The 26,763-nt window shown below is 44.1% G+C and overlaps 3 protein-coding genes across 3 annotated transcripts; 1 reads left to right on the plus strand and 2 right to left on the minus strand.

Annotated features, from left to right (window-relative positions):
- Window positions 1-2,490: 2,490 nt before the first annotated feature.
- On the plus strand, window positions 2,491-7,267 carry LOC138789615 (uncharacterized). Its single transcript, XM_069968346.1, has 8 exons — window positions 2,491-2,662; window positions 3,379-3,410; window positions 3,493-3,567; window positions 3,652-3,743; window positions 5,736-5,849; window positions 5,997-6,051; window positions 6,624-6,686; window positions 7,177-7,267. Exons 1-8 carry the CDS (start codon window positions 2,569-2,571, stop codon window positions 7,264-7,266), a joined length of 615 nt encoding a protein of 204 aa, XP_069824447.1. The 5' UTR covers window positions 2,491-2,568; the 3' UTR covers window position 7,267.
- A 1,380-nt stretch (window positions 7,268-8,647) lies between these two features.
- Window positions 8,648-13,884, minus strand: TMEM216 (transmembrane protein 216). Its single transcript, XM_069965726.1, has 6 exons — window positions 13,776-13,884; window positions 13,455-13,471; window positions 10,851-10,944; window positions 10,523-10,615; window positions 9,164-9,365; window positions 8,648-8,897 (listed from the first exon to the last, which is right to left on the minus strand). The coding sequence occupies exons 1-6, from the start codon at window positions 13,786-13,788 to the stop codon at window positions 8,882-8,884; spliced, it is 435 nt and encodes a 144-aa protein (XP_069821827.1). The 5' UTR covers window positions 13,789-13,884; the 3' UTR covers window positions 8,648-8,881.
- A 4,066-nt stretch (window positions 13,885-17,950) lies between these two features.
- TMEM138 (transmembrane protein 138) lies at window positions 17,951-22,667 on the minus strand. The gene is made up of 5 exons (XM_069965725.1): window positions 22,555-22,667; window positions 20,508-20,641; window positions 20,252-20,423; window positions 19,365-19,440; window positions 17,951-18,357 (listed from the first exon to the last, which is right to left on the minus strand). The coding sequence occupies exons 2-5, from the start codon at window positions 20,633-20,635 to the stop codon at window positions 18,245-18,247; spliced, it is 489 nt and encodes a 162-aa protein (XP_069821826.1). The 5' UTR covers window positions 20,636-20,641; window positions 22,555-22,667; the 3' UTR covers window positions 17,951-18,244.
- Between the last annotated feature and the right edge of the window lie 4,096 nt (window positions 22,668-26,763).

Consider the following 26,763-nt stretch of genomic DNA (forward strand, 5'->3'; position numbering starts at 1 on the left):
GAATGTAGAAAGGCAAGAACCACAGTAACTGCACAAATAAAGATGATTTAGATTGAAATTGATTGAGATTTACTTGTGGACGCCAGTTATTCTTAAAGGGAACCAATCAGCCCATTTGGGCTGATATGGTTCTCTGCATCACTGTATAAAGCTGCTGTGCAGCTCATGGCATGTACCATGCAGCAGCTTTATAGGGGAGAAAATGAAGTTTTAATCCCTGGGCGTGCAGCGGGCAGGTAGTCATCTGGGCGGTTCCCTGTCCGTGTGTAGTCTCTGCCCTCTGCCTGTCATTGCGCTCGGCAGGAATGATTGACTAGCAGAGAGGCCCGTTACTGGCCTTATACTGTCAATCATCCCTGCCGAGCGCCCTGACATCCCCACTGAGTGGTTTGTTAGCTCGGCAATCTTCCTATCAGCTTTCTGCCTTTGAAGTTTTTGCCGCTGCACCCAGGGTGCCTGGAAAAGCTGTATCCAGCCCTAGACTGGATTTAGCTTTTCCAGGCACCTGGGGTGGAACGGCATGGACTTTAAAGGCAGACGGCTGATAAACAAATTGCCGAGCTAACAAAGCGATTTGCTTCATTTGTACTGTAAATTTGCTCATCTCTAATAACAACCATCATTGGAAATAAAAACTGGTTGGGTGTTCTACTTCTGGTTACACTGCCCTTTGAACATGAGACCTATTTTAAGAAGATGTTATATTAAGATCAATTAACCATTGTGGTTTTGACTATTGTAGCCACACACATTGCTCCCAGGGGCTGGGACTCAAGTGCATAGCTATGAACTACAGTAGAAAGGGTCATACTGTATAACGAGAAAAAAAACCCACAAGGCTGCTGTCACACACTGCAGTTTTGTGTATGTGTGTGTGTGTGTGTATATATAGATACATATAGATATTTTTTTTTAAGAAGCTGCCACTGCTATTTGGCTACTGCCATTTGTATGCTGCGTTTTCCTAACAAAGTGACGGGTTGTCAGTAGAGATGAGCGAACCTCGAGCATACTCGAGTCCATCTGAACCCGATCGTTCGGCATTTGATTAGCGGCGGCTGCTGAACTTGGATAAAGCCCTAAGGCTATGTGGAAAACATGGATATAGTCATTGGCTGTATCCATGTTTTCCAGACAACCATAGAGCTTTATCCAACTTCAGCAGCCCCTGCTAATCAAATGCCGAACGATTGGGTTCAGATTGACTCGAGCATGCTCGAGGTTCACTCATCTCTACTTGTCAGTTAAGTTCTATGTTCCAAATCTTTCTTTTTTTTTTTTTTTTTTTTTAATTGAAAACCAAAGAAATATTAACCCTACATTTGCATTACAGTTGTTACTGTATTTACAGAGTAGATACAGCAAATAAAGTGTTGAACAAAGTAACACCGTTTTCAATTTCTCTTTTATTTAGTTCCACATGTCCATTATACTTTGCTTAAGAGAACAAAACACAAACCAATTATACAAACAAACAAAATATATGTCCGTGCTTCCCTAGGGTCCTCCTTCTCCAGTCCTGTTGTCTTATCTGATGATGGCGCGTTCAGCCAATCAAAGGGTGACTGGGATGAGACAGCACCGCGGCCTGTGATTAGCTGGATGGGCTGTCACTCTTGTCTCTAGAGTGACAGCTGCTTAGCCAATCACAGGTCATGGTGCTGTCCCATCCTAGTCTGCCTATGATTGGCTGAGCAGGCCTTCAACGGAGAAGATGACAGGAATGGAGAGCCACAAGTAGACACAGCCGCTCTTCCGAAACTTGTTTGAACTTTGCAAAAAGTTTGGTTTGGTAGCGAACTGAACTTTTTGCAAAGTATAAAACGATTTTACACTCTTTACACACTTTACACACTCTTTACACACTCTATACACACTTGTTATATTGTTCCTGCACTTACGCTCAGCCATTCACACAGCTGTATGGAAAAGTTTGTCACTGTCCTTCTGCACAGCTCTGTGATTCTCACCTCATTATTGGTCCATGCTGAACACGCCCCTTCCCCATTGCTGTCATGTGACCACAAAGACCTCTGGCAGCAGCCCTGCTTCTCTATTCTAGCCTGTTGTACTACGCTACTGCATTATGGGGATCTGCAGCTCCATCCTGTATCTACAAACTGCTGCTGTGTTTTCAGGTTTATGCTGTTACTATACGTTATACACCACATGCTGATTGCTATACTGTACAGTAACTTATAATATCACATATTCAGCTGTTTCTTATCATTTGTTTCATCTGTTCTACATATTATTCAGAATAGAAAATCATTATTTTTGGGGTGTGGAACCAATTGTCTGAATTTCAATGATTTCTTAAGGGAAAATTTGCTTTGGTTTAAAAGTGGATTTGGATTACAAGTGCGGTCCCGGAACGAATTATGCTCGTAATCCAAGGCACCACTGTATTGGGGGATTTATCAAAAATGCTGTAGTACATTTTGTAAATGTGCAGTCTTTTTTATGAACAGCAGGTGGCAGTAGCAACCGCTTAACTACACACACTCTGTTACTTAGAAACAGATTTGTTGTCCAGCAGGTAAGAAGTTTGAGTTGTTCACAGTCACTATGAAGCGAGTCACCAAAAAAGTGAAATCTGACAAAAAGGTTAAGGGTGAGCCTAAATGTACCAAACAAGAAGAGAGTCACCCGGAGGAACCAGGTAAGATCAGAATTATCCCTGAATATAAATGAAAAGAAACCTGGCACAGATTCCCGATGGCAAATCAGCACAAGCAAGTGCAAAAAGTGGGAAACATTTTAACCCCCTAAATGCAGCCAGCTTTGTCCTGTTTATCACGGAAACTGGTCCTGTTTATGTTTGTTGAATAACTTGTATTTTGCATGATGAGTTTGAGTATTTTAGGTGGCATTTTGGGTACAAATAAGCATTTCAATTGTATAGTCGATACGGCTCTATAGTCGAATAGGCTGTATCCCATTTTTTTCCAGTAGCAGCCCAAGGGCTGCATCCATCTTCTCCAGCCACCGGGATTCAAATACACCTGTAAGTTCATTCATCTCTAATTGGGGCCCATCAAGTTTTTGGAAAATGGTGCTGCGTGCACTAATGATGGGATCTGTAATGGGGCCGACAAAGCAGAAGTGTTAAATAACCCAGCTACAGAGGGTGACACCAGTGTGCAGCTTCCATCACTGATCTGTTGACCACATGTACAGATTGTTTGTTGCAATTGGTAAAGCCAAAGCCAGGAATGGATTTGAAAAGAGGAGATATCTCATTCTTTCCTTTATGATCTGTTCTCTGTTTATAGTCTGTTCCTGGCTTTGGCTTCAATAATTGCTTTGGACAATCTGTCTACACTCCCTTTAGTATATGGAGACTGAAGTATATTCATTTTCTTTTTTTTTCCTTAGTGGTTGAGGGCCCTGCTGAACCAAAGAGCGAGGTAAAAAGAAGAAAATAACCATTTTACAAATTAGACCCTGTAGGCAAACTTTGCCATTGTTCTCTCTTCTATTGTATTGTAGGACCCTGTAGTGTTTGAGGGTCTTTGTGATCGCATGTTGTCAGCTTTGTGTCTTCTCCAGACCAGTGTTTCTGAGGTAAGCAAGCTCTGGGCACATGAGCAGGTTAGACACTGAAGGTTATTGGCAATGGTAGAAGCCATGCATCTTTCTCACCCTTAGGTATTGGATGTAAAGGACGAGATGATTCTGCAGAATGTGCCAAGTTGTGTACAAGCTCAGCTCTCCCTCTCTACATCCAGGCTTTTCAGAAGGTGACTTGTTTATATATTGTAATATCTCTAAATAAGTCATATAGCTACTAAAAAATATCAGTATACAAGGAATATCGTGGTAAATACTTGAAATCAAAGTATTTTAGGAGTGATACCTTTATTGGCCAACAAAAAACTGTTAGAGCTGTGAGCTTTCGGGATTCACAAGATCCCTTCGTCAGACAAGTTCACAAATGAGTGACTTACAGAAACAGCACAACATTTTAGGGATGTTACAAGCCAGAAGGGAGAGACATCTGTGAATGGGGGGGGGGGGGGGGGGGGGTGAGGGGGTATATACATCACATAGATATGCCAGGGCAATAAAAAGGACTTGTTGTAAATTAAAGGTTATTTGGAAGTCCAGGATTGTTGGTCAGTTCAGTCTTATCTGTGTAGTGTGTCCATGTAGTGGGTCATAAATCCAGGTGCCAGGTTTAATCCATGTGTTAATGATTGGAATGTTTTTATCAATTTGAATTCCCACACTTTCCTCTCTCTGTCACTCTGGAAGTGACCTTTGAGGACCATAACCCTTAAATCTGTTATTCTATGGTCCAGTCCTGAGAAATTTTGGCCTACAGGGGTGTTGAGACTTCTTTTTATTGTATGTCTATGTAAGTTCATTCTAGTTTGTAGTTTCTGTTTTGTTTCCCCAATGTAAATCCCTGTTGGGCATCATGTACACTTTATCATGTAGACCACATTGGAGGATGTACATGAGAAAGCATTGGTGATTGTGTAGTCCCGCTGTGTATTGGGGATGCGGATTGTGTTTGTTTGTAATATGTGGGGACATGTGCTGCATTTTCTGTTGTTGCAGGGGAAGGTGCCAGTCTCTGTTGTTGATGTCAGAGCGCTTTTTACAAGGAGGTTTCTTAAATTCGGGGGTTGTTTGAATGAAAGAAGAGGTAATTCTGGGAAAATCTCTTTCAGTCTGTTGTCCCTCTGGAATATTGGTTGTAGTTCAGCAGCAATCTTTTTTAGGATCTTCATATTAGGGTTATAGGTGACCACCAATGGCACCCGGCTGTTCTCCTCCTTCTGCTTATATTCCAGGAGGCTTTGTCTTGGAATTCTTTTGGCTTTGTGGATCTGTTCATCAATGGTTATTGGATGGTAGCCTTGTTTTAGGAATGTCTCTCTTAAAGATGATAGGTGGTGTTCTCTATCTTTATCATCAGAACAAATCCTAATGTATCTGAGGGCTTGGCTATAGATGATGGACTTTTTTGTGTGGTTTGGATGAAAGCTGTTCCATTTTAAGTATGCTGGGTGGCCTGTAGGTTTTTTGTAGATTGATGTTTGTATGGTGTTGTTCTCTATAGATATGGTTGTGTCCAGGAAATGGATTTTGGATTTGGAGTAGCTGAGTGTGAGTTTGATGGTGGGATATAGTATACATTTTTCAAGTATACAAGGAACAAATATTATCACTGTGCTTATAACCACTATACTGTTCCAGACCAAATGTAGTATACTGAGACCAACATTACCAATAATACCAGGAATGCTCATTACCGACAATCTGCCCCACCAAAATGACCCTTGTTGGGTGCCCCTTTTCAGTGCAACTTACATAGTGGCAGTAAAACAGCAGAAACTACAGACACCTAATGTAATCGCAGGGAACCTGCTGTAATAGCATCAGGCCTTCTGCAGCCTTCCACCTTTCCATTGCAAAGATTAAAAACAGTGGGTCAACCCAGCAAGAATAGCCTACATGCTGGGGTAAAACCTGCAGCGCATGTCACCTTGGACTGTGGGTTTTGGTTGGTTGCAGCACTATTCTGCTACTGTAGTTTACCAGGGGTTAGTTTCTGGCAAATCCAGTATTACCAATAATACTAGTATACAAGGGACAAATAATAATACCATCACACCATGACCACCACAGTGTTACTGAATAACATCCTAAGACCACTAGTCACATTGGTAGGTGGTAGTCACATTGTCACACAATCATACAATCATTTTTATTGTATTTTTCAGCTTGACAGATTTATATGTTCCCGCCACAGAACTCGTTCGCCTGGTTCAGGTCTTTGGTCCTCAGTGGGAACAAAAACGTCTTCTTCTAGAGCAGTTACAAGGAGAACATGAAAGGTAATGTAATCGGAGGCATGGAGGGTTATAATATACAATGACATTCCATTCCATTGTGCAGGATCATCTCCTATAAGCAGATTATTCAGGAGATGAGTATTTACCAATTGCTAAACAGTTCTATGCTCCCCATTCATTTCTTACCAGGCTCCAGCGGCTTTTGGCTTTGGCTCTTCAGCGTGTGCAACATTTAGAGTCTCAGGTAAGTATGTCTATAATTTATAAATACATCCATAGGGCTTACATCTTATATGATGGCTGTATAAGACTGAATGTTGTGGCAGTTCACAGCAACCAGAGTCCAGTGTATAATGTTTAGAATACAACCAATATTGTCAGCCATTGAGGACACAGGGCACTGAGGAAGTAGGTAAGATATTTACCTTCATTCTCAACATTACCGGCCCTATGGGAACATAACAGCAAGTTAGAGTCCTCTAGAGGCTTCTCTTTATATGGATCACTATGAAGCTTTCAGTCTGAGTCACCATATCTACATTCAGACCGGGGCTTTCAGTTGTAATACAGGTGCAGAAATGGAGAAAAAGAGTCACTTTAAGGCTCAGTAAGCCACAGAACTACTACAGGCATGTAGACTTAAATGAGCACTGTCACTTAAAAAAAAAAACAACTTTTGACACGTAATAGCTACATATCAGAAAGTTTTGATCAGTCAGGCCCTGCATGTTCATATCCCAACTGATCGCTAGAATGAGTCAGGAGAAGCGCTAAGTGGACCACTAGAAAATAACACTGGAAACTTCTATTTCACAGTTGCACAAAGATGCTCAGTCACAACATTACAGGAACTGGGAAAAACTTTTCGTCAGACTAATGGTGAGTGAAGATATGTATATGTATATATATGTATATGTATATATATGTATATATATATATATATATATATATATATATATATATATATATATATACACACACATTATATATGTTATATATATATATACACACACATTACATTATATATGTAATGTGTGTGTGTGTATATATATATATATATATATACACACACACACACACCCATGTCATACATTATATATGTAATGTGTGTGTGTGTGTGTGTGTATATATATATATATATATACACACACACACACACCCATGTCATACATTATATATGTATAATCATGTATTATTGTGAATAATTATTAAGGGATCAAGGAGTCATAGACCATTGAGTGGGAAGATTATAGGTTGGATCACACACTGGCTATTGTACTGATGGTGGCAATTGGGTCTTCTAAACCAGGCATATGTGACCCCGGGCTAACAGTATTATCAATTATTAACAAGGTCTTTTTTTACACAGCGCATGGGAACATATGAATCTTCTGATAAATTAGAGGAAGAATTAAACATGAAGGATGAGACGAAATATCAACTTCTTCAAAGTTCATGAGAAAAAGTAAAATGTCAACCTATGTCAATATATAAAAGAATACTGTTATCATATATCTGTATAATTTTAGTGGTCGCAGAAGTTCATCATTATGCTCCTGTCAGGTCCAGAATGTTACTTTTTATGTTATAAACAATATTCTATAGCTTATATCACAAGACACCATTGAGATTATCAGCATAGATTCACTAACAGAATCAGTTCTTGTAAGGGGCATGGTGATGGCATGGCATGGCTTGGCTCTATAACACATATGGCATTTTTAACAATGCAGGATCAAATTGCATTCTACAGAGGAAAAAAGGTAACAGAGGAATGTACCTTGAAGCTCAGATTTACAAAAAAAAATTGTTAGCGTTTGTATGTGGTTTTTTTTTATCAATGTCCCATCCTCAGAATAGGCTTTCAAGGGAACCAATCACTCCAAAAATTGATTTAGTGCTAAGTAAACGTGCCAGTACATCACCAATCTCACTTCCTAAACATGTATCTATATCCCCTGCCCTGTATAATCAGAAAACTTACTCTGAAAAAGTCCTGCACTATATGTAAATTTAGGGAAACCAGTCACCTGGGCGTTGTGGCTGGGGCAAGTAGTTACCTCCCTGGGCTTGATTCACAGCACTGTATGAGCCATACATTGCAGTAGGTGGTCTTCCAATTCATCGGCAAATCAATTTTGTCATCCCAGCCAAGAGCAGGATACGACGCTGCTGTACTGCACATGCCCATTGTAATGATGAGATATGAGTGCCGACAAGTTATAAGACCGCCTCCTGCAACGTATGGCTGATACAGCGCTGTGAATCATGCCCAGAGGACCATGACTACATGCCCCAGCCACAACGCCCAGATGATTAGTTGGCCACCATTTACATAACCCTTCAGAGCAATAGGACAGCTTAGAAGACGACTGATCTGTCTCAGGATCTGCAGGAAGCTACAAACAAAACGCTGAGAATGAGAACAAACATGCAGTTTTTTTTTTATTTATTTAACCAAAACCAGAAGTGGACCCAGCCGGAAGGAAACATGTCAGTTCCCCGCAACACCAAAAACAGCCAAAAACCCTGTAACACATCCAATGATAGATCAGAACATGCTGACAGTCTCACCTGAGTCCATCAGATAGAGTTCAGGTATTTTTATAGGAACCTTAATGGAACATATGAATGCAGTTATGAATCTGGCCTTATATATAGAATAATTCTCAGCAGTCAGTATTACTTCTGTACTGCGAATCCAAGCATGCCCTAAATGTCCATCGCTGAGCCCCTGGTGCTTTCTTTATACTGCCGAACCTGGCGGCTGTGTATTGTCTTGTACAATGAAAAATAAACACTATTAGAAAAATCTTTTTTATTTTTATTTTGTGGAATCACATAATGGAATAAACACAAACACACATACACACAACACCCCCCTCCCCTAATACACATGAACCAAGGCTGCTATTCAGTGCTATTCAGTCTCAAAGTCTCTTTTAGCAGTGAGGAGTCACTTTACTGCAGTGAATAGAAGCCTGGATAGAAGCACATGGCTCCTGTAATTTGCACAGCAAACAGATGGGACATTCAGGAATCCAGAAGTCATCCTGGAATGGGAGATAGGACACTCAGTAACTTGGCTCTCTGTAAAAAAAAAAACATAATGAAAGTTTATTTAGGGAGGACAGTGCCAATAGGCGTGTGGAGTCTTACAGGCCATGCAAGCTCCACTGGGACAAAACTACTCAATCCTTTAAAGAATCTGTCACACTGCCGGCCATTGGGAGCTATGCCACTGCCAGGCATTTTTTTTTTTTAATTCCCTTGCCTGGAGTACCCCTTTAATGTGTTAAAACCATACCATTTTACTCTACTACACAGGGACTGGTATAAGAAGAGATTATAATTACCTGCAGAACGTGATGAGAGCTGCACAACTCAGAATGGCCTCTAACCCATAGAACAACAATAAGATACAACTCAGTACGGTCTCCAGCCTTAATGCATACGTTTGAAGGAACAGGAAGTATAATGCAAGCAACCCAGTTGGAATGGTGAGACCAACACTGACCACTAGGGGCAGCTTTCGCTCACACTGGTTCCCTCGACATCCTAAGAGAAAAAATTGTCAGTTGATTAGCTTTACTAATGTATGAGAATATACAGTAAAGGGGTTGGCCACTTTATAGTAAAATTGCTTAGTGTACAGTATTAGTAGGTGTACTCATTGTATATATTGATAACAGCTCCCTGTGTACCTCATACAGCTAAAATCAGACTCCCCTCCTCCAGGCTGGGCTGCCCTGCTCTGTGGTGAGTCTGTTTATAAGATGGCTGACATGGAGGAGCATGTGACCATGCTCCGCTCTCTGTGTATAGGCATATACAGGCTCAGTGGTTTATACTGGGAGGCGGGGCATGGTCCAATGCTCCTTCATGTCAGCCTTCTTACATACTGACTCACCACAGACCAGGGCAGCCAAGTCTGGAGGAGGGGAGTCTGATTTTAGTTTTTTGAGGTACACAGGGAGTACAGTTACTAATACTGTGCACTGAGCAATTTTACTATAAAGTGGCCAACCCTTTTAAGCACATACACAAAACAGACAAAGCTTTATGGTGCACGGAAACATGAAAGAAGATCCCCTGCAATTATCCTTAGGCTTTATTCACACAGGTGTAATACAGGTAAGTTTGGCTGTATTACGGCCACAAGTCCCAATCTAACCCCTGGTAACTGACAGCATCATTGTGATCTATGATACTGTTGGTTCACCTTATCATACTTGTGATCAGGCTGGCCATAATACAGCCGCAAAATGTGTCTGCATTACACGAATGTGGTAGAAACCATAACATACCACAACGGCAAAAAAATTAGCACTTAGCCCTATACATGGAAAAATACAAATTGGCTGCATTCTTAAAGGGGTTGTTACTGAAAATTAAAGATGCTGCGGGGTAACATAACAAACATGTATACTCACCTGTCCTGGTCTGCCATCTGGTGTCTACTGCCATAATAAAAATCCTGTCTATGCCAAGAGGTTGTTTTCTGTCTGCACAGCAAATCAGCGAAAGAGGATGGCAGTGGAGCGGGCAGGGTAAATACACGTCTGTTATGTTCCCCGCAGCCCATACAGCATCTTTAATTATTCAGTAATGAATGGACAACAAGCTAAGGGTGTGCATACATACCCACACACTGAAAAGAGCCAGTACTAAATGCATATTGATGTAAATCGCCACCACACATCCTCACTACTCACCCAGATACAGGCGTGTGACTTCTATGCCAAGATAAAGGAAAAGCATCACCACCTCCAGTACCAGATTGGATGTTGGGTAGGGTAGAATCAAACCTGTAGTCAACAAGAAAAATACTAAGAGGGCAACAATGCTTTATGATTCGAGATGAGCGCAATTTCATTAGCGGTGGCTGAAGAAGTTACTAGACAAATGCATTATGGTAGCTGCTATCACATTTAATGTCACACCATGTATCCAGAGTCTACAGCCAGAAAGTAACTGTGCTCCTGTCTCCAGCTAGAATATACCACCACCCATACACAGGACATCAGTGATCCCAACACTCACCTTTATATATGAATATGAGAGCTTCAATGAGGAAGTATGAGGCGCAGTACCAGCCATTGAGGAAGAAGAGAACTTCTAGTGGGGTGGATGACAGCTGCTGCAGTCAAGGAAACCCTGTATACTGTACAATAACCTTATCATCCTGAAATCTCCACTCAGCCCCGGGCTATTAAAAAAGTATAAATTCAAAACAAAGCAGCATACATTAAGACACCACTTCACCCCCTGACTGCTGGAGTCCCCCAAGGCTCTGTCCTGGGGCCCCTACTTTTTTCCGTCTATATGTCTGTCCTGGGACACATTAGACACCCATGGCTTCAAGTAGCACTATGTGCAGATAACTCATAGATCTACCATCCAGGATCACAGAGTGTCTGTCCGCTATATCTTTCTTCTTCCCCTGCTTTCTAAAACACAAAAAACCCCCCCACAAAATTCATCACTTTAGACTGCATGCCAATCCTAGGAGAAAACCGGTGTGGTACCTGCATGATTAATGGAGCCAAGTAAAGGCTCAGTACACGAGCGCCAATCACCCAGATCTGTGAGTGTTATCCTTCCCGTCATCCAGACCTTTACATTCTATTCTATTCTGTACAGTATTATCTTACAGAAATGACAACCCCTTTAAGAATGCAGCCATTTTGTATTTTTCCATCTATAGGGCTGTTTGAGAATGCCCCCAATATGTCCTGTCTGGACTACTGCAACATCCTCCTCAGTGGCCTTCCAGCTAGGGGTGATACCACACTGTGGTAGCAGTGTCTGTTGGGCAAACACATGGGAGGCCCTGATGTATAAGTCTAATATAAGTCTCTCACCTAATCACTCCCTTCATGTAATCTCCTATCCTCACAAGATCACCATCTGTTCTTTCTTTATGTAGCCATCTCTCTACCCCAACACATCCGGCTCTCCCCCACCATCACAACTTTAAAAACGTGTATACTCCCCTGCTGCCACCACACTGTGACCAGCTCCCCCCTCACCTAGCAGACTAAAGCCCCTATTCCACGGGTCGTTAAAAGGAGCAATATCGTTCGTATTCGGCCGATATCGGCCGCTACGAACGATATTCGTCCCGTGGAATAGAGTGCAACGATCAGCCGACATCGTTCATGTCGGCTGATCGTTGCAGTCGCTTGTTTTTCAACATGTTGAAAAACAAGCGACTGATATAGCAGCGATCTGCTGCCGTCGCTCCGTTGAATAGGAGCATCGGCAGCAGACGTTGCTATATCCTATGGGCTGCCCGGACGATCAGCGATCCCCCGGGAAGCCCCCCTGCAGCTCCCCGCCGCCCCCTCCCACACTCACCCGCTCGCTGCAGCCGCGTTGAATAGCGGCGGCAGCTAACGGGGAACGAGGAGCAAACGAGCGCTAATAGCGCTCGTTTGCTCCTCCAAACGACTCGTGGAATAGGGGCATAAGGGCCCTATTCCACCAGACGATTATCGTTCAGATTATCATTAAATCGTTCGAATCTAAACAATAATCGTTCGGTTGAAATGCAGTTAACGATTAACGACCGAACGAGAAATCGTTGATCGCTTTATAAGACCTGGACCTATTTTTATCGTTGCTCGTTCGCAAAACGTTCGCATTGAATAAGACATCGTTCAGTCGTTCGCAATAGATACGAACGCAATAGCGAATAAATAGCGAAGAAAAACGCAATTAGGATCATAAGTAACGATTATCGTTCCATGGAAATGAGTGAACGTTTTCAGGTCTTTCGCAATAGCGGTCGTTTGAGATCGTTAACGATTATGCAAACGATAATCGTCCTGTGGAATAGGGCCCTAAGTCCTGACAGGCAGGGTTCTCTCTCTCCCTCTGTATCAGCCATGACTAGAGTGAAGAGAAAACTCCAAGGGCGCACACTGTGCATTACCACAAGCTAGACATAAACTTAAAAGTTACACTACTTGGACCGATGAGAGTCATAGAGAAAGTCTATATTTTTATTGCAGTGATTACGCGTTTCGAGGCTCCGCCTCTTCATCAGATTACGTGTAATCTGTGTAATTACGAAACGTGTAATCACTGCAATATAAATATAGATTTTCACTATGACTCTCATCGGTCCAGGTAGTGTATCTTCACTGATGCCGTACAGCGCCTAATAAGCCCTGGACCTCTGCAATACTGTGCCTCCAGTTTGCGTCTTCTGCTTCTGTATCAGCCATGTTATTGGACTTGCCTTTGTCTCATGTATTTAACCCCTTCATCATATGTACAGCTCACCCCGGAATTTATGGCGCCCCTAAGTCTTTACATAGCATCAAATATATGTGTAAGAAATATCATTAAACCCTGCAATAAGAGCAAAGGATGCTACTTAAAGGGGATGTTCCCTTTTATCAGTGGCCACCTTTCCACTGTAATGACTGCAGCAATCTCTCTCTATAGACCCCCATCTCACCCCCTACAAACAGGTCTCCAACCTATGGCTCTCCAGCTGTAACAAAACTACAGCTCCCATCATCCCTGGAGGCTACAATAGCGATCTGCTCCGCTAATACTTATGGCAGGGTTTGTTGCTAGGCAACAGCCTGAACTCAGTGTGGCACGCTGCGACCTGTGGTTCCACGTAAAGGATACGACTCCACGTCTTCTCCCTGGTGAAGAGAAAAGCATTACGTTTCTATCAGCATCACGTACCAGGAACAGACACAGCTATGTATAACAGGTCTGCCATGCAGGGCTCAACAGCTGAGGTGGAACTACAGCCCCCAGCATGCACGGACAGCCGCGCCGGGAGTTTTAGTTCCACAAGCCGGAGAGCCACAGGTGGCAGAGCACGGATGTCCGGACGGGACACGGATGGTGGTCGCTATATACAAGAGATCACTACGCCTAATCACAGTAATGGCCGGGATTACACCGACGGTAATTCATTATCCTCTCCGTCTTGTTTCTCACCTTTGGACGCCATCTTGTTGCTCCAGGGACGCGAGTGACGTCACTTCCTGGATACCGGCGGCGGCTGTGGTGTGTGCGCTGTGTTGTCGCAGTCATAGCCCGGCGCTGTGTGTGATCAGAGACCATCTGATGGATTAATGGTGTATTGATTTAGCAGTGAAGGAGCCCCATGCACATGACCATGAAAATAGTCCGCATATTATCTGCCATTGTGAGTCCCTATGGGGCCCATTAATGTCACCATATTTGTGTCACAGATCTCCCATTCAAATCAATGGGTCCATGCGAATGCAGACGGCTATAAGGCCCTATTCACATGCCTGTAGTTCTGTGAGGACCTGCCACTGCTGGCAGAGCATAGGGCCAGTAGATTTCAATGGCCTGGGCCGTGATCAGTGGCGCATAAATAAAAGCACAGGGCCTAGCGTGGACCTAAATTTGCACCACAGGTGGCTATCTTCTCTGTGGTCGTCCATTAAGCATTGACCACTACTGATGCACATGACCGCAGCCAAGGCTACGGACGTGTGAATGAGGCCTAATGCTGTCCCTAGTTGGGAGTCTGAGAGGATTACTGATGTGTGAATAGGGCCCAAGAGGTTTCCACTATCTCTGAGGTTCCTGTTTTGGTGATGGGAGATGCTAGGTTTAGTCATTACCACCTCACCTATGATCCATATACCATTTATATGCACACAAGTACTGGGACACTACTAAATCCTAAATCGAGGTGCAATAATATAGAGTTGGTTATAAGAGTTTCCACAAGTCTGAGAAGACTTTTTACAGCATTTTGGATGTCTCAGGGAATTTTTGGTCATTCATCCAAAAGAGCATTTGCTCGGTCAGACACTGATGAGAGGACCTGGCTGACCATTTCTGTTCTAGTTCATCCCAACTAGTTGGATGGGGTTGAGATGAGAGCTCTGTGCAGCCGCTACTTCCTCACTACACTCCCGCAGCCATGTGCATTGGGGCACAGTCATGCTGGGACAGAGAAAGGCCGAACCCGAACTGGCCCCACAAAGTTGGACGCATAGAACTGTACTACTGTGGAGCAGTGTGGGCATTGCTACGCCCTTACACCATGTCCAATAGCTGTAGTGTCTCTAATATGGCAATTATCGTGACTTATGCTGCGTTTACACGGAGCGATAATTCGCCCAATCGTACGATTAACGATTTCTAAGTAACGATTTTTCTTTTATAACGATCACCGTTTAGATGGAACAATATATCGTACAGAAAATTCGTTTTGCGATTGCTTAAGCCTATCTCGCACATAGGTAAAATCAGTGAACGACTGTTTACACGGAACGATCGGCGAATTTTTTGCGAACGACGATTTAAGAACAAGTTAAAAGATCAAAATGAACAATTTCTCGCTCGTCGTGCGATCGTTCGATGCGTTTATGATTATCGTTCAAATTAGATTGTTATTGTGCAAATTCGCACGATAATCTTTCCGTGTAAACCCAGCATTAGGGTCCATTTACACAGAAAGATTATCTGACAGATTATCTGCCAAAGATTTGAAGCCAAAGCCAGGAACAGACTATAAACAGAGATCCGGTCATAAAGGAAAGCCTGACATATTTCCTCTTTATAAATCCATTCCTGGCTTTGGCTTCAAATCTCTGGCAGATAATCTGTCAGATAATCTTTCTGTGTAAATGGACCCTTAGGGTGGTATTACTTGGGCCGATGGAGGCCCGATAATACCTGTAAACGAGCGCCGATCTGCCAGATCGGCGCTCGTTTACTGGGTCTCTTACATGGCCCGATAATCGTTAAACAAGGGCTGCAAGGACATATACATTACCCATCCACGCTTCAGGGCTGCTCCTGCGGTCCGCTTCTCCCTGGGTCCCGCGTGCTCTAGCTTCAGAGCGGCCTGTCAGCTGACAGGCCGCTCAGCCAATCACAGGCCGAGACCGCCGCAGCCTGAGATTGTCAGGTGACAGGCCGCTCCGAAGCTAGAGTGCACGAGACCCAGGGAAAAGTGGACCGCAGTGGGTGGGAGCATGGATAGGTAATGTATATCGTCAGTCGCCGGCCGCACACCGCTATTGCACGTAGCGGTGCGCGGTCGGCGCCCGACAAATATAGGTTCTAACCTATATCAACGATCAGCTCATGACAACGATCATTGGCTGATTGTTGTCTTGATTATCGTTCCTTGTAATAGTACCCTTAGCCCCGCACCCACATCTCAGAGGAGGAAGAAGGGGAAAAAACCCTTTAACCCAATACTTCTACTGCCTGGTTATGGCTAATTGTGAGCATCTGCAGACCCTGGCCATGACCGATCAAAAGCTTTGACAAGTCTCTAGAACATGTAAAAAGTTTTATTATACAATGACAGGGAAACTCGTTTTTCTCTGAAAAGTCACAGCACTTTATAGTAAAACAGTCAATTGTTATGAGGGAGCCTGTTGGAATATCATGCCACTTGTGGTTCAGGCTGAATAAGGGCCCGTTCACACTGAGCAAAATAGGTGGAAATTCCGAATGGAACCTGCACCACGGACTCTGCTTGGATTCTCACCTGCCCAACTGTCTCAATGTGATATCTCACTTTCCTATGGTGCGTTTACACGTAACGATTATCGTGCGAATTTGTACGTGTAAACGCAGCGAACGATCAAACGACGAACGAGAAATCGTTCATTTTGATCTTTCAACATGTTATCAAATGGTCGTTCGTCGTTTGCAAAAAATTCGCAGATCGTTCTGTGTGAACAGTCGTTCGCCGATTTAACCAATGTGTGAGATAGGCTTAAGGATTGCAAAACGATTGCAAAACTAATTTTCCGTACGATATATCGTACCGTATAAACGCTGATTGTTATGAAAAAAAAATCGTTACTCCGACATTGTTAATCGTACAATCGGGCCAATTATCGTTTCGTGTAAACGCACCACAACGCTCTCCTCTCAGAGAATTGACATGGTGTAGTGCACCGGAGTCAAATTGCTGCCCTCCAGCTGTTGCTGTAGCTGTACAGGCATGATGGGAATTAAAGTTTTCCAACTGCTTGAGGGCTGAGAGTTTGACACCCCTGGTGTAGTGGCTGGGTGTGTTGTAAAGAGGGACTCAGAGTCCACATTGTAGTGATTGGTGGATCATGGAAAAACCTGTCTAACCTTGGTGACAATGTGCACCACATCACAGTGCCATATTAATTCATTAGATAGGCTAGATTAGATTAGATTAGGCTATAGCAAAATAGTGCTTAGTAGAATGCTGCGGTCGCTTCATTACAGCATTTGGTGGGTAATGGTCCTAGTTATTAGGTCTTACTATGGATCAGCGTATTTACAGTACTAGTGAAGTGCAAGGGCCCTATTACACGGGACGATTAGCGTGCAAAAAACATTATATTGTTCGAATTTAAACGATAATCGTTCTGTGTAATTGCAGGCAACGACCGAAAAATCATTCATATATCGTTGATCATTGATTTAGGGTCCATTTACACAGAAAGATTTGAAGCCAAAGTCAGGAATGGATTTGAAAAGATGAGAAATCTCAGGCTTTCCTTTATGACCTGATCTCTGTTTATAGTCTGTTCCTGGCTTTGGCTTCAAATCTTTGGCAGATAATCTGTCAGATAATGTTTCTGTGTAAATGGACCCTTAGATCTGAACCTAAAATTATCGTTAATCGTTCGCTGTAATTCCACATTCGTTCGCTCAAGTTACGCATTTTATCACTAATCGTTCAGTGTAATTGCACATTGTTCTTTGTTTTGCTGGGAATAGAAGGAATAAACAATCATAGTAACGATCATAACTAACGACTATCGTTCTGTGTAATATGGTGAACCATTTAAGGTTAACGATAAACAATCTTGTTTGCGATCGTTTATCGTTAGTCGTTAAAAATCGCTCTGTGTAATAGGACCCTTACTGTTGCAGCTGCAGTTTCCAGCACAGGGAAGTGCCAAGGAGTGCCACTGGATCCCCTTCATTGTCAGAATTGGTGGGGTCCCAGAGGTCAGTCCCCAGTTAGTCATAAAATGGCATATCCTACTAATATCCATAACCTTATAAGATGGTAATAACCCTTTACATTGACATATTTGTGTACATAAATATGTCAGCAATGCATATTTATTAAAGTAACAAAGCTATGATACATCCATGATAACAAATGAATATAAAACAACTAGAAAAGGATTTTTTTTACATATGTGCACACATTTTGCTTATTGAAAATACAAGTGACATTTCTAAGAATATTATGAAAATAATTATCTTGAAAAATACATAATGAAAAATATACAGAAACTGTTCCGTGGGCTGAAAGATGTTACCGTAAAGCAAGACGTTACTAAACCCTGCTGCTGGATGACTTCTCTCAGTTCAACCTGAAGGGCCGATTATTCTCACTCAGACTGTACAGTCACCCCAATCCCCCAAAAACTTTTATTGCTTGTGCTTGGTCTCAAATGGCCATTAATGCCTTAACCCCGTACTCGAGCAAACTCATTGCGCAGCCATAGCGAATCATGGTAGTAGCGGGAGTCTCCCAGACTTAAAGCAGTCCTCTTGTAGAAGTAAAAATACAGCACGGCCACTGTTAATGCAAGATAAGAGATGTGTTAAGAGAAGCAGAATGATCGGGCATCAGAAGCAAAATAGACTGGAAATTCTTAAAGTGAATGTACTATCAGGCCCGGGCTAAAGCACTGGAGGCAGACCGACCCACCCCCAGTGGGAGGAACCCCCCGCCCCTCTATGATACGGTTCCATTGATTCTAATAGAGCTGCGTCATAGAGGGACAGGGCTTTCCTCCCACTGGGGGTGGGTCGGTCGGCCTCCAGTGCTTCAGCTCGAGCCTGATGGTACATTCACTTTAATGGAGAAGTCCGGGCAGTGCCATTTCTTTTTAAACTTGCTGGGGAGGGGATGGGTGAAAAAAATAACGTGCACCTCCCTGGCTCCAGCGCTGGTGCCCACAGCCCCCCACTACTGTCCCTGGTCACCTCCTGCGGTGAAGACGGGACCTTCCACGTGACTTATCAACTGTGAGTCACCGATAGAGACAGAACACTGATACAGCTGCTCACTAGCTGAGCAGACCTAAAACGTCACGTCTCAAGTCCCGTCTCCACATCAGGAAGTGATCGGGGACCGGATGGGACCAGAAGTGTATGTTATATTTTTCTACCACCCTACCCTCGGCAAGTTTAAATAAAATGTCCCTGCCCGGACTTCTCCTTTAATGGTGTATTTGACAGCAAAATAGTCTAAAGATAAGCCACAACAAAATGAAAACAAGGCAACTAGAGATAAGCGCAACTTCAGCATGCTTGAGTCCGTTCCGGTCTGAATTTGATTACCGGTGGCTAAAAAAGTTAGCCCCAAAGCTGCCTGGAAAACATGGGCATTATCAATGTTATCCAGGACTCCCTAGGGCTGCATCCAACTTCTTCAGCCACGGGTAATCCAATCAGAATGATCTGGCTCAAACATGCTCCAGCTGCGCTCATCATTATTAATACATTTTCTGAAATCTCCCTATGGCTTTAGTATTGTGGCTTGAGCTTTATGTCCTAGCTGCCACAAGTAAAATGGCTTACCAACTCTCTGCAGAGCAAACAACGCCTGCAATCCATCTGACCATACAAAGATATTCTCCGTTTTCCACCTTAGATTCTGAGATGAAAAAAAAAAAATGATGTAAACAGATAGTAAAGACAAGTTATACAGATAAGTGTTCATTCACACTGCACTTGTAAGGCATGTCAGGAAAATGCACAAGATGTTCCTGACACACCTCTAACGTACGCCAATGGTACATGATGCTTTATAGTCTCCTATTTAAAAAGAAAAAGCCTAAACTTAAAGTGAATGTACCATCAGGTACATTGCTTTAAGTTTTTTACATGAATGGATTGACGCCGGGATGGTGGTGCCGCGGTCCTTTTTTAACCGCCACCTGGTTCCTGTGCACAGATCCGATGCATTCAGCATGAAGCACTGGGGGGGCAGACCAACCAGCCCCCCGTGAGAGGTGTTCCCCTCCCCTCTGTGACATGGCGCCATCAGAATCAATGGAGCCATGTCACAGAGGGGAGGAGTTTTCATCACAGTGGGGGCCAATGGGCCCACCCCCAGTGCCTCATGCCGGGCCGATGCCCAGGAATAGGCCATTCACTGCAGCGTTTCAAAAAAAAGAAAAAAAAAAAAAAAAGGACTGTGGCATCAGCATCCCCACACCGCTGCTAGTCCAAGTCATAGAAAAAACTTGAGGGTACATTAGCTTTAACAATATTTTGCATTTAGAAGAAATAGCGTATAATGATGTGCACCAGTCCGAAAAAGTCAAAAAGGACTCTTTTAGCATCTGCTGGGTAATGCAGCTCCAGGTGCAGTTTTGATGCATGGGCCTAGAGCATATACGGCAAATGGACACTAGGAGTGTGAAAGCAGACACTTCTAAGCAATGTAGTATAAGCAGACTTACCATGAGCCACACGTGTAATGACACACTCAGGGTTAAATGCAGAGCACAGAGTAAAACCGTGACTTGGAAACGCTGACACAGCAAGCCCAGGAGCCCAGCTTGGAACACAAAGGTGTTAAATAGCATAAGGAACAGGACAATGGCTGCAAATAAAATGCAGACATCCTGTAATCTGTAAGAGAAGAGATGCTACTCAGTATCTCGGCTATCCCGTACTACAGTAAAAAACTCTTGTATACGAATGTGGGCCACTTACATGAATAGCACCAGCTGAATAACCGGGGCCGAACGCAGGAGCTCCGAGAAGGAATTGACAAACAAATCATAGATCAGGAGCAGGAACTGGAGGGTCAGGACCAGGCTGTAATTCCCAGGCTGCAGCATCCTCTCCTACAGGGCCACATAGCACAGGGGTTAGCCGCAGAGTAGCCACAGTCATAGCACAGGGGTTAGCCGCAGAGTAGCCACAGTCATAGCACAGGGGTTAGCCGCAGAGTAGCCACAGTCATAGCACAGGGGTTAGCCGCAGAGTAGCCACCAGAGGTTAGCCGCAGAGTAGTCACAGTCATAGCACAGGGGTTAGCCGCAGAGTGGCCACAGTCATAGCACAGGGGTTAGCCGCAGAGTAGTCACAGTCATAGCACAGGGGTTAGCGGCAGAGTGGCCACAGTCATAGCACAGGGTTTAGCCGCAGAGTAGCCACCAGAGGTTAGCCGCAGAGTGGCCACAGTCATAGCACAGGGGTTAGCCGCAGAGTGGCCACAGTCATAGCACAGGGGTTAGCCGCAGAGTAGTCACAGTCATAGCACAGGGGTTAGCCGCAGAGTGGCCACAGTCATAGCACAGGGGTTAGCCGCAGAGTAGCCACCAGAGGTTAGCCGCAGAGTGGCCACAGTCATAGCACAGGGGTTAGCCGCAGAGTGGCAACAGTCATAGCACAGGGGTTAGCCGCAGAGTGGCCACAGTCATAGCACAGGGGTTAGCCGCAGAGTGGCCACAGTCATAGCACAGGGGTTAGCCGCAGAGTAGCCACAGTCATAGCACAGGGGTTAGCCGCAGAGTGGCCACAGTCATAGCACAGGGGTTAGCCGCAGAGTAGCCACAGTCATAGCACAGGGGTTAGCCGCAGAGTGGCCACAGTCATAGCACAGGGGTTAGCCGCAGAGTAGCCACAGTCATAGCACAGGGGTTAGCCGCAGAGTGGCCACAGTCATAGCACAGGGGTTAGCCGCAGAGTAGCCACAGTCATAGCACAGGGGTTAGCCGCAGAGTGGCCACAGTCATAGCACAGGGGTTAGCCCCAGAATGGCCACAGTCATAGCACAGGGGTAAGCCGCAGAGTGGCCACAGTCATAGCACAGGGGTTAGCCGCAGAGTGGCCACAGTCATTCCACTCATTCTGACAGCTTCCTGATACCAGAAAGCACTGCATTGTGGGAGCTCTGATGGCTCAGCTGTTAGGTACCAAACATATGAAGGATAGGGCTTTGGCCATGTGACACGTCACACAGGAAAAGATCACAGTGTTGCACTGCTGCATCACCGCTAATGAAAGCGAAAAAGGTCAATTTGCAACCTGAAAGTGGATGTTTCCATCTCCAGATCCTAGTCACATGATGCTAGCTATATGTTGCTATGTTATATGTTAGTAGGCCTAGCCCCAAATCCTTCATGTGACCTCAATCTTTGGCTACGCAATTTGTGTTGCACCCATAGTTACCATACAGCCCTAGAAGAAGGGTAAATCCACCAAGCCTCATCTACTGTGCCTGACCGGGAGCTTCCTGTCAGGAGATTCCTTGGCTGAGCAACTGCATACAAGCCTTGTATCACTAAACACAATGGCAAGTGACAGATGAAGGGGGGTAATGCATGCCACACTGGAGCTGGGGAAGGGGGACCTGTGAGGTGACAAACCACATTACACTACCTGACAGTCACATGCATGGGTATAGGGCATGTTACCACGTGACTGCATGGTGCCAGCTGTTCTGTTTGCTGGAGGAGGATAAGGCTTAGGGGCGGCTTCTCAGGGTCACAGAGGACTGGCTGCTGATGGCCCCCACTATAGGTTTACAATGGGATGTCCTGTAGTGGGATGCACAGGTGTCCCACCTCACACATCATCTGCAGCATGTGAACAAGCCCTAAGATAAAGGTAATGCTGGTGCTTGTAGTCCCACATGAGAAGACTCTCAGCCTGCCTTCTCTACTGTACAGGGATGTTAGGTAACTGAAGGAGGGTTAGTGGGACAGAGGAGCGGGATGTAATGGCACCAAGACGGAGTACAGGAGGTACACACAGGGGGATTACTTATCCACGTCCGTTGGCCTGCTCCATCTATAGCGCCGCCGCCATGATCCTAGAGTGCCCGCTGCCATGACAACCGTTATCCGAAAGCGCAGGACGGGAAACCAACCCACGTGACCGGCTCTCTACCAGTTACGTTATGACGTTGTAGAAATAAGGCGGCCATTTTGTGTAAGGGCAACTCTGCCACTACGGATAGAATGGGTTGATTTAATCATTTCTATTTTATCTGTATCTTTGAGTCGGATAGCAACAAGTGTGGACGCTGTTTACTGCTTTAAAAATAAGTGTTCCTAACTTTCCGAGGATCCTAAATAGCAAAGTCCAGCCCAAAAGTCTGGGACATCGAGGTGAAAGGTCAAGTCACCTCACATTTAAGTTGGAATACCATCAAAAAGGTATTCAGACTTATTCTCCACATCTGCCCTTGCCATATACAATGTCAGAGTATAGAATCCTGTACAAAAAGTGATGCTGACCAGAGGTGAGCGCAGCTGGTGGAGTCCTGTCATTCAGTATTTGATTACCATGGCTGAAGAAGTTGTATGCTGCCCTGAGGCTGCCTGGAAACTATTGATACAGTTACAGGCTATAGGCTGTGTCCATGTTTTCCAGGACTCCCTAGAGCTGCAACGTCTTCAGCCACCAGTAATCAAATGCCGCACGCTTGGCCTTGCCTCTGATGCTGCGTTTACACGAGGCGATTATTGGCCCGTACGATTAACGATGTCGGAGTAACGTTTTTTTTTCATAACAATAAGCGTTTAGACGGTACGATATATCGTACGGAAATTCGTTTTGCGATCGCTTAAGCCTATCTCACACATTGGTTAAATCGGCGAACGACTGTTCACACGGAACGATCTGTGGATTTTTTGCAAACGACGAACGACGATTTTAGAACATGTAAGATCAAAATGAACGATTTCTCGTTCGATCGTTCGCTGCGTTTACACGTACGATTATCGTTCATATTCGATCGTTATCGTGCGAATTTGCACAATAACACTGGTCAACAGCCAAAAAGTTTTCTGACATGAAAACAGTTGAACTTAACTAATTTTGGGGTGCTGAGATCGAAAATGATGTTCAAATTTTGAAATTGGCTCTAATTTTCAAGATATAGACATACTTTCTATCCTTCTCACAGCCTGTGGTAAAATACTAGGAAAAGTTTGCATCATCAGTATTGCATCATCAACTGGTATAAGGCAAGGTTCACACTGCGTTTTTGCTATCCGTGTTTTTCATCAGTTTTTTTACGAGAAAACGGATGGAAAAAAACAGATGCATTTGTGTGCATCCGTTTTGATCTGCTTTTCCATTGACTTCCATTATAAAAAAAAAAAATGTCAGTTAAAAAAGAGGATCCGTTTCTATCAGTTTTTTTTTTTGGTTTTTTTATAATGGAAGTCAATGGAAAAACGGATCAAAACGGATGCACACAAATGAATCCGTTTTTCGTAAAAAACGGATTGCAAAAACGCAGTGTGAACCTAGCCTAAGGTATCGGGGTAAATGGAACCCATCAATGCTTGCAGATTACTGTTGGACAGTTATCAGAGACAATCCCATGTATGAATACAAAACACATGTGTAAATGCACATTGTAAACACATGTGTAAAAGCCATCTACATTCCAGAGTTCAATAACCATAATTAATTTGTAAAAATTCTTGGATATGCCTGTAAATTGTAGTTAATTTCCTATGAATATATTTCAAAAGTTTATGAACAGTAAACTTGCTTCCTTATGATTGCAGAAGTAATAAATATGTCGGCTATTATACTGTATTCTATACAATTCACAGAACAGTAACATGAGAACTCTTCCATATCATAGAAACTAGAGACAATTAACATTTTTCCTTGTGATATTTGAATTCAGCGCAACAAAATCATTAAGAAATGGCTAATTTTATTTCTGAACCAAACAACTTTTGAAAATTTGATGACCAGTGTAATCGTTCCGTGTAAACGCAGCATAATGCTGACATATTATGCAGAGTACTGTTATTGAGTCCATTCGCTTTAATCTGTCACTGTCGTTTTCAAACTTTTTGATAGAGACGTCAAAAGTTTTGATGGGTCCTGATCTGAGTGTTCTCACCCTTACCAATCGGGAGAATGTCTGCTGCCCGCTCTGTGTCAGCAAAATCAGTCGGGCTCCATAGAGCTCCAATATAAGCCTAATGGATCATGTGACACATAGCCGGGAGAGGGCTGCGCTTAGTGCGTTCTTCGACCGGCTCTATCTCCTGTTTGGTACGGGTCTGAACACTCAGACCTTGACAGATCAAAACTTTTGACTTGTCTCTGTCCTAACTTTATCGTGCAACTTATGAGCATTTTTGCAAAACGACAGTGACTATTTAATGGCCATTTATGTTTTCTTTATGGGAATCCTGGTCTGCTGCACTATTGAGTCCCACAAAATAAACTTAGTGGTACCTTGATTTAAGAGTAACTTGGATTGAGAACATTTTGCAAGAAGAGCTCACAGTTTTTCAAAATTGTAACCTGGATAAATTGCATTGCTTTGGTGTACGAGCTCCCTGTACTGGGTGGGAGCGAAGTGGAGGAGGGGCATGGTCTGCATAGCGGGGTCTACAGCACTGTACTCTGACCCCTCATCTTCCAAATCATGGCAGATCCACTTCAGGCTGGGGCTTGCATCAGGGGACAGGACTGTGGGGAGGTAATCTCTACATAGCTGTAACCTCTCTCCCCAGACAGAGTGCTGCTATACTGTGCCCACATCTGCCCTGCTCATTGCTTCATGCTCCCTGCAGTCTCTGTCAGTCCTTGTATTTCCCATCCTCTCCATTCCTGCTATAATCTGCCTGCTTTTTTGCTAAATAAATTTAAATTTTTTCTCGCAGTGTCAGATACTATTTTAATGACATTTGAGACAACTGTATTGCTTCCCAGTGTAACAGTGCTCCCCCTGTGACTAGGGCAGACAGGGGGTGACTGAGGGGGACTTGGGTGACTGATGGGGACTGCGGCAGACTGGGGGTGACTGAGGGGGACTGGGGAAGACTGGGGGTGACTGAGGGGGACTGGGGTTGACTGAGGGAGCTGAGGAGGACTGGGGGTGACAAAGGGGGACTGGGGCAGACTACTGGTGACTGGGGCAGGAGTGCACATAGCTCTCCTCCTCTCACCCCGGCACACAGGTTTCCCTCCCAGCCACACATGGAGGTCCCCGGTCTCTGGAGGAGGCAGCAGGGACTGCAGGATAGGGTGATTACTGGAGCTGTACAGCTCCGACCCGCAGCGATCACCCTGCAGTCCCTGCTGTCTCCTCCAGAGACCAGGGAGCGAGACGCTGTGTGTAAGGGGCGGGGGCAGGTCAGCAGCTCCTGGAGGCCGCCCGCACACCTCCCCTCTCCGGACTGTTAGGCCAACTGCCCACACTGCCCCTCTCTGGACTGCCCGCCCCGCCCGCCCCACGCTATACCGAGCCGTGTGCCTTGTCTGCAATGATTTTTTGTGAAAATCTAATTTACGGTTTTCACAAAAAATCAAATCAGTTCTAAAATTCTGGGCTAATTAATCCGATTAATCGCCCAGCCCTAGCCTGCACTTATACTCAGCTATACACACTGCTGCTATAATCTCCCTGCACTTACGCTATTCACACTGCTATATAGAAAAGTTTCTGTCACTGTCCACCTGCACAGCTCCATGATTCTCACTTCCTGATTGGTCCATGCTTAACACACACCTCTTCCCCATTGCTGTCATGTGACCACGCACACCTCTGACAGCAGCCCTGCTTCTCTATTCTAGCCTGTTGTTCTACGCTACTGCATTATGGGGATCTGCAGTTTCATCCTGTATCTACAAACTGCGGCTGTTTTTTAGGTTTATGCACTTACTATACATTATACTCCACATGCTGTTTGCTATACTGTACAGTAACTTATAATATCACATATTCATATATGTTTGTTTCATTTGTTTTACATGTTATTCAGAATAAAAAAATTATTATATGTGGGATGTGGAACCAATTATTGGCATTTCAATGATTTCTTATGGGAAAATTTGTTTTGGTTCAAGAGTGATTTGGATTACAAGCACAGTCCAGGAACGAATTATGTTCGTAATCCAAGGCACCACTGTATATGTACAGGAAATGGCCGATCTGTCTAGCTGGCCACATTGAGGTGGACCACTGCCGGAATCACATCTG

This window comes from Dendropsophus ebraccatus, chromosome 4 (assembly GCF_027789765.1).
Source record: "Dendropsophus ebraccatus isolate aDenEbr1 chromosome 4, aDenEbr1.pat, whole genome shotgun sequence".
Classification (NCBI taxonomy): domain Eukaryota; kingdom Metazoa; phylum Chordata; class Amphibia; order Anura; family Hylidae; genus Dendropsophus; species Dendropsophus ebraccatus.